We start from the raw sequence: 15320 nt of genomic DNA on the forward strand, positions 1-15320 counted from the left end.
TAGGCTTGAGAAAGTTCTGACCCACCCAATGATGTCTCATGCTGTTAACAAGTTGACTTATTGTCTGCTGAGGAACGGCATCTAACTATTCCTGCAGGGCAAGCCTCAGGAAATTAAAGTTCTGGGGTACAGAGTTACGAGCATCTAACAGCAACTCCACTGATTTCATACGTTTTCTATAGTACTCAGCTCTGGAGAAAGTGCAGGCCACTCCATTCGAGGTAGCCCAGTCTCCATCAGGCGTTCCCTAATGATGCGACCTCAATGAGCTGGAGCATTGTTGTCCATGGAGATGAAGTTAGGCCTGTGTTGTTCATGCAGGGGAACAATGACTGGATTAATGATGCTATTCAGTAGAATGGGCTTGTCACTGTAAGTGTAGGGCAGTTCTGTATTGACTAGACACACCTGCCCACACTATAACACCATCACCACTAAAGGGTTGTCTATGGAGAACAGTGGCTGATGCACAGTGCTCTCCTTGACGTCTCCAACATCGTTGGCGGCCATTATTCCTGTTCAACGTGAATTGAATGTGAAGGCCCACTGGCTCCTCGTCTACCATAAATGCTCCCTGGCCAATGCAAGACGATGATGCCTGCATGTGGTGGTGTGGTCAGGTACCCTTGTAGGTCGTCAAGCACGCAGAGAACGCTGATGTAAATGGTTTCAAATTGTCTGACACTTGGGTGCCTCTGACCTCCCTTAAATGTGCCTGGAGTTGTGTGGCATTCATTATTTGGTTCGGCAGGGCATTGTTAACGAAGAAGCGGTCATCAGTGTGGTATGTGGCCAAAGGACGTCCACTTCTATTCCTTTCTGTGACTCTTCCAGTCTCTCTGTATCTGTTGCAAGCTGCTGATGACACTGTGACACTCTAAGCTCAGTGACTACTTCAGTCTGAGAACATCCTGTCTGAAGCCTTGCGAGCTACTGTTAATTGTTAGGTGTCATCTAGGTCTTATGATGTCAAAATGTGTCAAGCGTGATGAGGAAGGCTGTTAAAATACCAATTCCGATTGAACCAGGAAAGGTATTGGTCGATTCATGGATCAAACACCTGTTGTGAATTTTGTAGTTAAACTCCTTGTTAGAGAAGAGTTGCAAGTTGTGCAAAAAGTACTGAAACATTGAACAGTTGGACATGTGCATTCAGAAGATTAGAGAAGGTCACATTAAGTTCATCTGTAAATATTATAGTGCATTTTAGGTTCTTCCTGAATTTTCACCCAGAAGAAGAATATCCCTAACTCTCTCTCATTAGTGTATATAGACACATGCAAAACTGTCTGCCGGCAGTTACGGAAGCATTTTTTACTCTACGATCCACTAAGGGTATCAAATTAGATTAGCAGATGGCAGAGTTGTAACAGTCGGTTATTTGGTCTCAACATCTTTTGTCTCAAAAGGAAGACAAGCAGTCCCTGTCATTCATTTCCACTCCCTTCATGTATGAGTCTTGTATCTCTACTGTGTCTGAACCATTGAAAATCCATCTTCTGAGCATCTTTTTATATTGGGAGCCACCATTTTATCTATAGTTAAAACCCCGTTATGAAATCAACTTTGACCGTCCATTTGCTATGTGCGTAGCTGAGGCTGGGGCTGGTGAGGACTATTATAACCACTGGCTGGCATTGATTGCTACCAAGTGAAGAAGACAAGGATGAGACAGGCTAATAGCAAGAAACAGGAATTATAAAGCTCTTAGGAGAGATTGGCCACTGAAATAGTGAGGAGTGATAGAACACTGAATTATTTTTTAGCCATTTTGTTTCAGCTCGTATGTAGCCACACAAACCTGTGAAGCTTAAAATGAAGAAGACTCTTCTGACATATATGATTAATCAGTGATGGTTAGTGCATGAACTGTTATAGATGAATTCCCCCACTTATAATCTGATTCATAATTAGTCAGTAATTCATAATAACCTTTTACTTTTGCATAAGAATGCATAAATACAAAAGAAAGAACCAAGGGACTCCAAACTCTTAGGTATAATAAATTTGAGTGAGTCCTTCTTAGAGGTGCTTCATTGCACAAAATGCACACTGATAAAATAGGTAAGACACAATTCTGAATGATCTTTTTCTACAAAGCACTCTACAATGCAGGTAGAGTGTAAAATATAATACCTATAGGTAGCACAATCTAATTCCTCTTATCTATAAGGCAAACATGTTAGAGGCCTCTATACGATAAACAGGAGACAGGTCAGCCGAGAAGGGCTGAAGATGGAGTTTGGTGGTGGATTGTGCTTTAGATGAAACAAGAACAGCAAAGTTCACCTTGTTGCAGAGATTTTATTGAGTTTAGAATATACCATTGATCAGAGAAGAGTCACCAGGAATGCTTCACTGGTATTTAACTGACAGAGATATCTCAACATCAGCAGTTTAATAAAGTCAACATCAATCAGGACTTCAGTCAAATTACACACCTGCCCACCTTTCAGAAATCCAGGAGTAGCACTTTATGCTGAAAATCATTTTATTTTGATGAGGGCAGCTTTAAGCACAAATTTAATAGCTTTTAATGGTTAGTGTCAAAAATCTAAATTAAAGACATGAACTCAGGGTTAATGTTTCAACACTAAACATGAAAATCCAAGTGATTTCAATTCAGATGTCAGAAACATTTTGGGCAGAAATAACATTTCTGACTGAGGATACTCTTGAACAAAAAGCAACCTAATATGAGAGCTTAACCTGTCCTGAAAAAATCTGAAAAAATCAATCAAATCTACATGACATAAAGTTCCTCCTCTATAAAATACAATCACAGTCTGTTTTTCACATTTGTTTTGCTTTTTTGGTTTTTTTTTTTTTTTGTAAATATGCAAACTGAAATATCCAGATTGGATTTTAAAGTTTCAACTATACAGCCTCCAGGAGCTGTAAAACTGCATCATCATCTGCCATAACTGCAAAGAATGATCACAAAGCAGTGAGACTGACAATGGTTCCAGCTAAACCAGTTGGCCCCAACATGGTTGTATAAGACATGATCCAAGGTAGGTTAATAATTCCAACAAAAGGATGATTTGTGTTGTATCAAACACAGCTCCTGATTTAGTCATGGACAAGCCAGAAAATGAGCTCTTCTGCTCTGTGTTTCCACTTTGTTTAGGGACTGATTTCTAACTGTGGATTCATATGTCAGCTGTGGGACTGCTGTGCTGGAGTGTCCCATAAATGAGGTGATGCAAACAAAATAAGGTGTTCACAAGTATAAATCAATCAAATAAAAAACATCAAAAGGCAGTAGAAGTAGATATATGCTGCTTTAATGATTATTATCCTTGTCACCACTTGTGTCAGCCTCTGCATCCATGTTAGCATCCATCATGGCTTGTGAATTGTCAGAATAAGATTCTGGCTCAAACATAAAAGCTTGAATTCCTCGCTGCTGGTACAAACCTTTTCAAGTTTTCTTACATAGGGAGTAAGTCTCTGTGAGTGGATGAAGATGGTTCAGAATCCACATCAGAATGTGTTCAAAGTCGCTCATCCAGCAAAATGTTTATCTAAGCCAACAGCTCAACAACACTTGCTTTGTATCAGTGCCTTACTATGATTTTGATTGAGTACGTTACATGCCTTTGACACCCTGTGACATCAGGTGACCTTGTTGTTCACCATGTAGAAACCATAGTTGGGGTTTTTAGGGTTTTTTGTGAAAATTCATAATCATTGCATCCTACTGTTTTTTAATACTACTTGCCACTGAAAAGAAAATGTAACTCCGGTCATTTAATTTGAAGTAAAATCTTAATACCTGACAATCTCTACCTGACGAATCAAGCTGACAAAATGCCTGATTATATGAACTGAATCCATTCGTGTCACATGGGTGTTTTTAAACATCTATGTTTGAGCTTTGCATTGTTAAAATACTTCAAATGAAAGAGAACCTATGCATGAGCACTTGTCATGAGGTGTTTGACTGTAGTGCACATTTCAAATACAAGATCCTATAGGAAACAAACTACCCAGGGTCCTTCGGGAATCCAATAAAAAGAACACAGACTGCTGGAAAGCTGAAAGAAAAATATTTCAAAGGTGTTTGAGCTCCACAGTAGAGAGAGCAGGTTCATGAACCCATCATGAAGGGCCTGCTCATAAATCAGAAGCCCTCAGGGGTTTCTCTCTGCCATCAAAAGATACCCTGAAGGCACCTCAAAGCCATTTTTATTTTTCTGACTGAAAGTGGAAAAAAAAAGCATTTCCCCATACCTCCACGGAGATCCGCAGAGGCTGCCACATAGGCGAAGGTGTCCATGTTGATGATGTCGATGACAGGGCTGACCACACGAGTTGGATCCTGGGAACAAAAGGGAAAAATAAAACACATCTCCATCCAAAGTTGGGGCTTTGAAGGACAATCAGAGGAAAAGTCTGACTGTATAAGAAAGAAAATCTATATTACAACAGAGGCAGAAACTAAATCAGCATTCCTGCATGTACATCTTCAAACTTGGTTCCAATAAATGACATTTCCAGTTCAGTCTGTGTTCATCTGTCTGTGAAGTAACCGTATACTTCAAGGTCATCATAATGCTCACGCTGGAAGGAAGTTTCAGTCATTTGGCACCAGTCATGCAGGGAGCACAGTTACTGAGGTGAGAGTGACCACTGTTTCTATTCTTTTCAGTTCAGCTTCATTATATACACTTTACTGACATTAATGTCAGGCTGCTGCTGAATAAAAGGAGAAATGCAGAAATGCTGGCCAGAGGTAGGAAAGTACACTGCAAGGTCAAACATTTCAATGTGTTGCAATAGCCTAGTCAAAGGCCAGAACTCAATCCAAATGAGGATCTGTGTTTAGATCTGAAGATCACTGTCTACAAGCGACATGAACAACATGAAGAAGATGAAGCAGTTTTGCTTAGAAGAAGGGAAAAAAATAAAAAATAAATAAAATAAATATATATATATATATATATATATATATGCGTTTACTTTATCTAGCACCTTCTTCACCTTCACCTTCTTCACCATGTAAATTAAGTTCCAAATCATTTTAAAGCGAGCGCCCCCCACACTGCCACGACTCTGGTGGCCTTGTTTGCTCTTTACAAGGATAAAGGTACAGATTTTCTATCCCACTTTCACTTACACTACTGGATGTGGGCTCCCTGTTAACTCATGTGGTGTCCCTCTATTAGTTTGGTCAAACGGCTGGATGCGCCTTCAGCCAGTGATATTACAGAGCAGGTGGAGCGGTTCTGGACCATTAGTTGCAGGGTCAGTGCAAGGGGACGTGGCAGCTTCCCACCATAGCTCCAGCCACATCACAGAGCGCTGTGGCTGCTTTAATAGCTGTTAGGGTAATGACACTGTGCAGCACTCAGGGAAAAGCATTCGTGACATTAGTGTTGTAATTGGATGACTGTTATATTCAAATCACTCCGGAGCAGTTTCTTAATTTTAGTCATTTCTTTTTTCCACCCAATTTAAAATGAGAACATTTGATGACTAAGATGAGAGCATTCTGACCAGAAAACAATCTGCATCATCCTCATCATCACCATCTATTATCACCCTGCTTCATGTTTCTCTCCTGTGTCAGCTCTAGTTTAATAGCTTTGGACCCAACTTGCTCCCTGTATGCACCCTGTTTTGGCTTTACAGAATCTATCATAAAGCTGGAATAATAAATATGCATTTCACATTTTTGCATTTTATCATGTTGGGTATGTATTTTTAAAGATTGCCTTAAAGAGAAGAAACTTTGCTAGGAGATTATTTAAATTCATTCTCCAGAAGATCCATTTGCAAACTGAAAACAGCTGATAGACTGGAAATTAAACTCCACACTTTATGCGGCTTTATTCTTAGCACTACACTACAGATTGCTCACTAGAACAAACTGAGCAATGTCAGAAACAATGAAAGTTCTCGAAAACTATGTTTTGAACTCTGTAGCTGAGATTCACAGATTTTTCTCCTCCATTTTCTGTGTTTGCGTGGTAATTCACAATGGACAGTCCAGTAATGTACAATATTCCCAAAGGGCCAGACGCTTCTACAATAAGTAAGAATTGGAATGGAATATTTACCCACCTATGCTTTAAAAAAATGTACTTTCTTAAACTGAGGGGTGAAAATATGATGCTGAGTAGTACAACTTGTAGTTATTGCAAGTCACTTGACTCCTTTATTGCACAATTTGTAGCACCAAGGTAATGTTTTAATCATTCAGTGATTTGTTAGATAACTGAATTACGTATGAAAAGCACCGTCTTTAATTACATGAAATCAGTCAAGTGACTGAGCAGCATTAGTAAGGAGGTTCAATGATATGAAAATCAAGGTAAAAGTGTGAATATGCTAAACTATACCGAGGGTGGCTGTTCCACAAACACCTAAATAATTATAAAAAAATCCATTAAAAAATGTATTAGGTTTACAAAATGGTGGATTGTTTGAAAATAAGGGTTGGATAAAGGTAATTTCATTCATTTCACTGGAAGGGTTTTTTTCTGGGGCTGCACGGTAGCGCAGTTGGTAGAACTGTTGCCTTGCAGCAAGAAGGTTCAATTTCTGGCCGGGGGGTCTTACTGCATGGAGTTCGTGTGTTTTCCCTGTGCATTCTGGGTTCTCTCCGGGTACTCCGGCTTCCTCCCACAGTCCAAAAACATGACTGTCAGGTTAATTAGTCTATTTAAATTGTCCTTCGGTGTGAATGGGTGTGTGTGTGGTTGTTTGTCCTGTGTGTCTCTGTGTTCCCCTGCGATGGACTAGCGACCTGTCCAGAGTGTACCCCGCCTTTTGCCCGTAGACCGCTGGAAATAGGCACCAGCTCCCCCGTGACCTGTTTTGATATTTTTTAGTGCAAGATTTAATCATTTATGTATTTCTAAAATAAATTCATTGCAAAATAAGAAACCACTAGGTCATCAGAGAAATGCTTTTCTTTTGCAGATTGTATTCAGCTTATAGTTTCTAGGAGGATGTCTAACTACAGCTGTAACTGTTAATTTTGCTTTTGACAAAGGGTTTGCTAGTGATTGACCTTAATATTATAAAACATATTGAGAAATTTTAAATAAATTGATGAATGTTTTTTTAACATAAAAACCAGCTTAATTTAGTTTTTCTTATTAGTGCAAGAGTTGGGTGTCCTTGGGTCAAAGCATGAACTTTGCTATTTGCAATAGTTTCACACGAGTTTCTTGTTGAGGCTGATCAAGACTGACTTAAATGCTCCCATAATGCAAATGCAAAAGAGATATAAGGAATGTTGCAGGACAAAATGTACTATTATTTCCATTTTTTAAACAAGACATCTGACATATTTATTCCAAAAACAGTCAGTCAGTCAGTCAGTCATTTTCTACCGCTTATTCCATAGTGGGTCACGGGGGAGCTGGTGCCTATCTCCAGCTGTCTATGGGCGAGAGGCGGGGTACACCCTGGACAGGTCGCCAGTCCATCACAGGGCAACACACAAACAACCACGCACACACTCATTCACACATCTAAGGGAAATTTAGAGTTACCAATTAACTTAACAGGCATGTCTTTGGACATATTCCAAAAACACTGCTGTTAAATTTTATATAGATGTATGTTGGCCAATATTTTTAGCAGTGCAGACAAAACGTCTGCATAGCATAGCATGAGACTAATTAGCATTATGATGCCATTGTTGCAACATTTGAGTCGCATCTGATATTCATAATGTGATGGAAGTATTACATAGTGAATAAAGGTACATGTTAGTAAATTAGGATATAAGTTCTGATGAGGCTCGTTTATCAGATTAAAAATACTTTTTGAAAGTAAATTTTAAACAGGTATTTAACATCCTTTTCATTAACCCATCATTTCAGTGTTAGGGCTGTTTTTTACTAGTCTGATTTAATATTCTTTCCTGACTTTGTACTACTGAAAATCTGTAAATAATACAGAAAAAGAAAAAAGTTTAACTCATGCAAAAGATGTTGCCAATTTTGCATTAAAAAAATGGTATTTAAATTATCTATCAAGAATGATAAAGCTATGATATCTTTTACTTTATACAACACCATCAGAGCCTGAGTTCTAAATAAAACTTCACATCATGATGACAAAGCTATAGGAAGTAAGATAAGTTGAAATTCTGGTGAGATTTTGGCTCTCTATCAACAAGACAGACAATTATTTTAAGGGTGATAGGATTTTAGAGTGCTCTGGGGTTTGGCTTTCTGAGTTGACCTGGATCAATACTTCATACATTTAAATCTAAATATATGACTGTAAAGTGACCGGTACCGACAGTGACAAATGACCTGCTGTGCATTAAAAAGCACGTACACAAGCTGTGAGAATGAATAACGATGATGTTGGCACTGCAGCCCAAACAGATCTGACTCTCAGGTGGATTTACTTATTGATCTTTGCTCTACACGCTGAGATCAAAGGTCTTTAATACCAACAAAGGATCTGCTGACTTGATGAATTGGTGGAATAAAAAACAAAAAAAGAGAACTTGGGAAATGAGAGGCCACAGAGGGTAAGGTGAAGAACAACTTGAGAGTGGCCATATATGATTAATGAAAGTACAAAAAAGTTATCAAACAGAGGAGAATGTGATTAGGAAGGAGGAAAAAGAAAACGGGTGTCAAACTCTAGTCCTCGAGGGAAATCATATATTTAGGGAAGTTGCAGGACTCTGTAGAACTTGAATGCTCGAGGAGGTAATTCAGTTGTTTAATCCACATCCAAAAGTTGATGGACAGCAGCCTTCAAGGGCTGCAATTTTACACCACTGGGGTGGAGGAAAAGCAACTTTTTCAGACACAGGGATCCATGCTTCCCACTCCTTCCTTTTTTATATTTAAAACCAGAATTTCACTATAATTTTACAATAGATATTTCTGGTTGGGATGGATGGATGAATGGATGGATGGATGGATGGATGGATGGATGTGGATGGATGGATGGATGTGGATGGATGGATGGATGGATGGATGTGGATGGATGGATGGATGGATGTGGATGGATGTGGATGGATTAAGGGATGGATGGATGGATGGATGGATGGATGGATGAATGGATGGATGTGGATGGATGGATGGATGGATGGATGGATGGATGTGGATGGATGGATGGATGTGGATGGATTAAGGGATGGATGGATGGATGGATGGATGGATGGATGGATGTGGATGGATGGATGGATGTGGATGGATTAAGGGATGGATGGATGGATGGATGGATGTGGATGGATGGATGGATGGATGTGGATGGATGGATGGATGGATGTGGATGGATGTGGATGGATGTGGATGGATTAAGGGATGGATGGATGGATGGATGGATGTGGATGGAGGGATGGATGGATGTGGATGGATGGATGGATGGATGGATGGATGTGGATGGATGGATGAATGGATGTGGATGGATTAAGGGATGGATGGATGGATGGATGGATGGATGGATGTGGATGGATGGATGGATGGATGTGGATGGATGTGGATGGATTAAGGGATGGATGTGGATGGATGGATGGATGTGGATGGAGGGATGGATGGATGTGGATGGATGGATGGATGTGGATGGACGGATGGATGGATGGATGTGGATGGAGGGATGGATGGATGTGGATGGATGGATGGATGGATGGATGGATGGATGTGGATGGATGGATGGATGGATGGATGGATGGATGTGGATGGATGGATGGATGGATGTGGATGGATGTGGATGGATTAAGGGATGGATGGATGGATGGATGGATGGATGGATGGATGTGGATGGATGGATGGATGGATGTGGATGGATGGATGGATGGATGGATGGATGTGGATGGATGGATGGATGGATGTGGATGGATGGATGGATGGATGTGGATGGATGTGGATGGATTAAGGGATGGATGGATGGATGGATGTGGATGGATGGATGGATGGATGGATGGATGGATGTGGATGGATGGATGTGGATGGATGTGGATGGATGTGGATGGATTAAGGGATGGATGGATGGATGGATGGATGGATGGATGGATGGATGGATGGATGGATGGATGGATGGATGTGGATGGATGGATGGATGGATGGATGGATGTGGATGGATGGATGGATGGATGGATGTGGATGGATGGATGGATGGATGGATGGATGGATGTGGATGGATGGAGGGATGGATGGATGGATGGATGGATGTGGATGGATAGATGGATGGATGGATGTGGATGGAGGGATGGATGGATGGATGTGGATGGATGGATGGATGGATGGATGGATGGATGGAGGGATGGATGGATGGATGGATGGAGGGATGGATGGAGGGATGGATGGATGGATGTGGATGGATGGATGGATGGATGTGGATGGATGGATGGATGTGGATGGATGGATGGATGGATGGATGGATGGAGGGATGGATGGATGGATGGATGGATGTGGATGGATGGATGGATGTGGATGGATGGATGGATGGATGGATGGATGGAGGGATGGATGGATGGATGTGGATGGATGGATGGATGGATGTGGATGGATGGATGGATGTGGATGGATGGATGGATGGATGGATGGATGGATGGAGGGATGGATGGATGGATGGATGGATGTGGATGGATGGATGGATGTGGATGGATGGATGGATGGATGGATGGATGGAGGGATGGATGGATGGATGTGGATGGATGGATGGATGGATGTGGATGGATGGATGGATGTGGATGGATGGATGGATGGATGGATGGATGGATGGAGGGATGGATGGATGGATGGATGGATGGATGGATGGATGGATAATATAGTATAAAGTCTGGAAGATGTGAGGTGAATTAAACTAAAGAAAACACTGAGAGGTAATTTGTTTAAAACAAGACAAGAGCCTGAAATGAACTGGAGGCAAAGAGAGCGATGACAAAATAAAAGAACAGGAGAGATGAAAAAGGAGAAAGAAAATGTGTAAAATTGTGCAAGAACTGATGAGTGACAAAGCAGGACAAGACAGATAACAGAGGAAAAGTCAGTTAAAGCAAGATAGCATGTCGTGAAAAAGGCCACAAAAGAGGAGGAAGAGGAGACACAAAGAAGAATGAATGAGTAAGTGTGAAGTAGAAAGTGCAGCACTTATTTCTTAACGAGAGGCTCTCAGAGTGATGGCCACTTTCACAATGAAGTGATTTTATTTCAACCACAGGATCAAACGCAAACAAAAACACAAAAACACATTTAAAGACAGAGTATGGAGCTTGTCAGATGAACAGGTTTCATACATGGCTTTAAATTCAGTAAAATAATTGATTTCAGAGGCACACAAACCCTTGCAGCTGCTTTAGTTAGTGTGAATGTAGCCCACCTGTTTGATCCTCTGCAGTAGGGGCGGCAGCCAATCTTTGTTGACCTCACAGTGGCTGTCCAGGAAGGTCAGGACGTTTGCCCTCGCAGCATCAGCGCCTCGCACTCTGGACCGGATTAGGCCTGACAGAAACAGAAAGAAAACTCTTGTTTTAAGAGCTCCTGGCATCGCAAAGCAATTTCACAACATGATAACCATGATAATCTTAAACAGTTTAATTTGAGGACATTTATGCAATTTATTCTCAGTCTTAAAAGCTTTCACTTAGCCTACTCTTTATGTAATGAGCAACATTCACATAGCATGATAGTTAACACAAAATGTATTTTTTATGAATAATCCTAGCCATGTAAACTCTCCAGGTAATTGTCTGACTGCTGTTCATTTATTTATTTTTAATATTTAACTGTTGAAAAATGCAACTCCCCTTTCTAAAGCGCCAGGCTGACAGATTTGATAAGGCAGCATATGTACATATTCAAGCTTCAGTATCCCTGAAAAAGCATAAAGAAAAACAATAATCTTCCTGGTGGGTTTCCTTAGATAGAAAAACTTTTTATCCAATTTGAATAAAAAGCTAACTCCGACTGCGCTGTTCAATTGTTAGGATTAATTGGAATGTATGAACCTGACTGTTGTGAAGTGCCTTGAGACAACATGTGTTGTGAATTGGGACTATATAAATAAAACTGAATTGAATTGAATTGGAGGGAATGGAACCATCAGCTTTGATGGCATTGGTGCCTTGCTGCCTATATTGACATCCAGTCCCTCTCTTTCATGCTGTAGCTCGTCTCCTTGCACTCCGAGACAGTCAGCAGAGGGGAAAATCGATGCAAGGCTCTTAGAAGCGCTGTCAGACATGGAGACAACCTTTTAACAGCCGCATCACACTCTGCATGTACGTGTCAGGGTTTGTCTAAGAGGAAAGGTTTGTCTGTTTGCTTTTAAAAGACAGAGACAGAACAGTGAAGAAGAAGGACAGTCAATGGCTGCAAATGTGTGTGTCGGGTGACTTCAGGTCATTTTTAAACGTGTTGGTGTGTGTGTGCAAATAAGGTAGTTAGGAAGGTCTCCCTGATGGTGGCCAGTGTTCTCCTCTATTTGGTGTAAATGGTCTAATCAATACTCCCTGACACGTAGATATATCCTGTGTGAATGTGTCTTTTCAGTCAGTGTGTATACATGCGCAGGGATGACTGTGCATGCCGCTGAGGGTCCATTGTGTTCGTGTGTGTCGGTGACATTGTACAAGAGGCCGTGAATTTCCACGCAGAGCAGTTAGGTCGAGGCTCAGCCAATTAAAAATCCCATTTCATCCTCAATAAGGCTTTATTTTCTGGATGGATAGACCCACATACACAAATCGGAGCCACACACAAGCCGGCACAAACACTGATGGAGGAATAAAGTGACCAGAGTGGGCAGCTGTTCACTTAGATGCACATAAACACATTCATACCCGGCTGACTTGTACAGAGATGATCTTTAATCTCTGCGGATAATTCACGGCTGTCTACATTTCTCGCTCTGTACCTGTTCTTCTCTGTTAACAGGAAGTCAATTTAGGTTAATAGTGATGCTGAATGTGAGGTTATTTTTGCAAAAGGATATCATGGAGAGATGTTTTAATTCTTTTTTTTTTTTTCCTTTAGTGTTTATTGAACCAGGAAGGCCCCAATTGAGATGCATGTCTTCTTCCAGGGAGTTCAGCCCGACTTACCGTGAAGAAAGCTCAACGGGCCCAAGGTTTCTTAACGGGATTTGGCTAAATCAACTCTAACAATAAAGACTGTGTACTGTAAGTGGGTACTGTCAAGCTAGTTATCACTTAATAAATCAACCCAGGGTTTGGTACTTTGGATGTATGTTGACATAAATCCAAAATTTGTCCAAGAAAACACAAATCTGGCAGTAACGTCACTGAGGATTTAGGTGAATGTAGTAAAGCATACAATCTGAACATTTATTTCAACAGATGACAGGTGATTGGGTCTGGCTCTGACCCGGTAGGGGAAAGCTTGTTTGGGATAATCTGAAAGTGATGTCACCCATTACAGCCAGCAATAATGGATTCTTTTTCTTAGTTCTATTAAACAAATAGACAGGTTCACAGTTTAACAATGTTTAAAAGTATGCATAAATATGGATCAGAACACAGAACTTCAAACTTAACAAAATGTTATTATTTATCCAAGAGAACTTTAACTTATATTGATAGGTATTTAGACAATTTTCTTTTCCATATAATCTTGGACCCCAACTAAGGTTAAATATGACTAAATCTTGAAGGTCCAACATAAAATCAGATGGGTTCATGATGAACAAAACTGCTATTAACAAAATGCCAGAGAGTCTGTCACTGATTTTACTCCAGTTTGTTCCTCTCCTCATTATATCATTTTATAGCGGCCCTTTCCTTTAACCTTTGAACTGACTGAGGCAGATTTCAGCTCTTCGCTGGTCTGGTTTCGGCTTTCTTAAAGTTTGTCCTCTCTTTAATCTCCTATTTTTTCAGCCCTAGCACCTTATTTAAACACTTTTAAAAATAATTGTATACATTTTAAGACTAATTTGATCATTTTCTCTTGTTTTTTTCCAGGTATAAAAGCAAGAAGCCACATGATTTATCGTGTCCTCTTAAGTACAAACCATCTGTGTTTGAAAGAGACGACACAAAGTACCAGACAGTGTGTTTTATGACCATTAAAAAGATAATCAAGTTGAAAAGCCTAAAGCCATAAACTATTAACAAGCCAGACTGATGAAACCTGCTCCTGTGTGTGTCTGTCACGGCACGATCAGCATGATGGTGTTGTAATGAAATCTTTCGGTGGAAACATGTAGCACAAGTGCTCACTTTGTCACAGAGACAAAGCGGTGAGGTGAAGGTAGAACAGCAGCTTGAGAAGAAACTAGCCAAGCTGGAAAGAAAGATAGAAAATAAGTGATGTCAACCAAACAATAAAAGGAAGGAGAGGTGGGTTCAGATGGGGAAGGGACACTTTAGTGGAGTGAAAACTATTATTTTCCAGCTGTAATGTGAGTTCAAATGGCGCTGCTCTCATCAAGCTTCAACAAGCATGTTAAAGTACCTTTTAAGGGTTTTCTTCTTGTCCTTTTCCCTGGGATAAAACTACTTTGTGACATCAGGCAGCAGTGTGTCTCTTTCCAGAGGACATCTACCAGGGGAAAATTGAAGTCCAATTCCTTCAAACATTTGGTTTAAATTTTTTCACATCATTTATTTGATGTACCAGGACCCACTAGTAGGCTTTGTTTTGCTGTCTCAGTACATTTCGGTATGAAGCTTACGCGCTCGTAACTTCAGGTTTAGGTCTCCTCGTTGTCTAAATAATCTTTACCATGTGACTTCTACTTCCAGTTAATGCTTAGATTTTATGGTATTTTTTATTGATTTCTTATCTGCGGCATAGTGGCTCCTGAGATGGTTAGCAGCATTTATTTACAGCAATAGGCCAAATTACTGAAACAGTCGATAACCTGCAGTTGTGCGAACAAATACATTTTGATGTCTGTGAACATTGTCATGCACACTCCCTGCTTCTATAGGGTGGAAGAGAGGGGATGATAATCATATCAACTTGATTAATTCATTATCATCATAGTGACCACCACTTAAACCAGTAGTTTCAGCAGTTTATGGCTCTGAAGCAGCTGGAGGTGTGTTAACACAATGTCAAGGTGGAAAGACATCAGCAGCGACTTTAGGGTAGAAGGTTCTGCTGCCCATCAAGTTTGGATGGATTTTAAGGTCATTTGGGGAAAAAAAGTCAATGCTCAAAGTGTAAAGAAAGCCAAGAGCTCGATGTCAGACTGTAAATGCTTCAGTTAGCAGGTTAAATGTGAAAATCCATAACACAGTCATTTGATCAGATTTGGATGGTTTAAAATTGTTGCTAGAAGAAAACCTTTTCTCCATAAAAAGAAAATGGCAGCAAGACACGCAAAGCTGAATCTGAATTAACAACAAGAATCATGCATCAATCTCC

The 15320-nt window shown here is 40.4% G+C and overlaps 1 protein-coding gene across 1 annotated transcript in view; it reads right to left on the bottom strand.

Moving 5' to 3' along the window:
- Window positions 1-15320, bottom strand: part of galnt14 (UDP-N-acetyl-alpha-D-galactosamine:polypeptide N-acetylgalactosaminyltransferase 14 (GalNAc-T14)) — a 252154-nt gene that overhangs the window by 60241 nt on the left and 176593 nt on the right. The window contains exons 6-7 of the mRNA XM_047387717.1: window positions 11308-11429; window positions 4237-4324 (exon numbers count right to left, since the gene is read on the bottom strand). Coding sequence (XP_047243673.1) covers window positions 4237-4324; window positions 11308-11429 — 210 coding nt within the window. The remainder of the gene's footprint in view (window positions 1-4236; window positions 4325-11307; window positions 11430-15320) is intronic.

The sequence above is a fragment of the Girardinichthys multiradiatus genome, chromosome 15, assembly GCF_021462225.1.
Source record: "Girardinichthys multiradiatus isolate DD_20200921_A chromosome 15, DD_fGirMul_XY1, whole genome shotgun sequence".
NCBI classification, from domain to species: Eukaryota; Metazoa; Chordata; class Actinopteri; order Cyprinodontiformes; family Goodeidae; genus Girardinichthys; species Girardinichthys multiradiatus.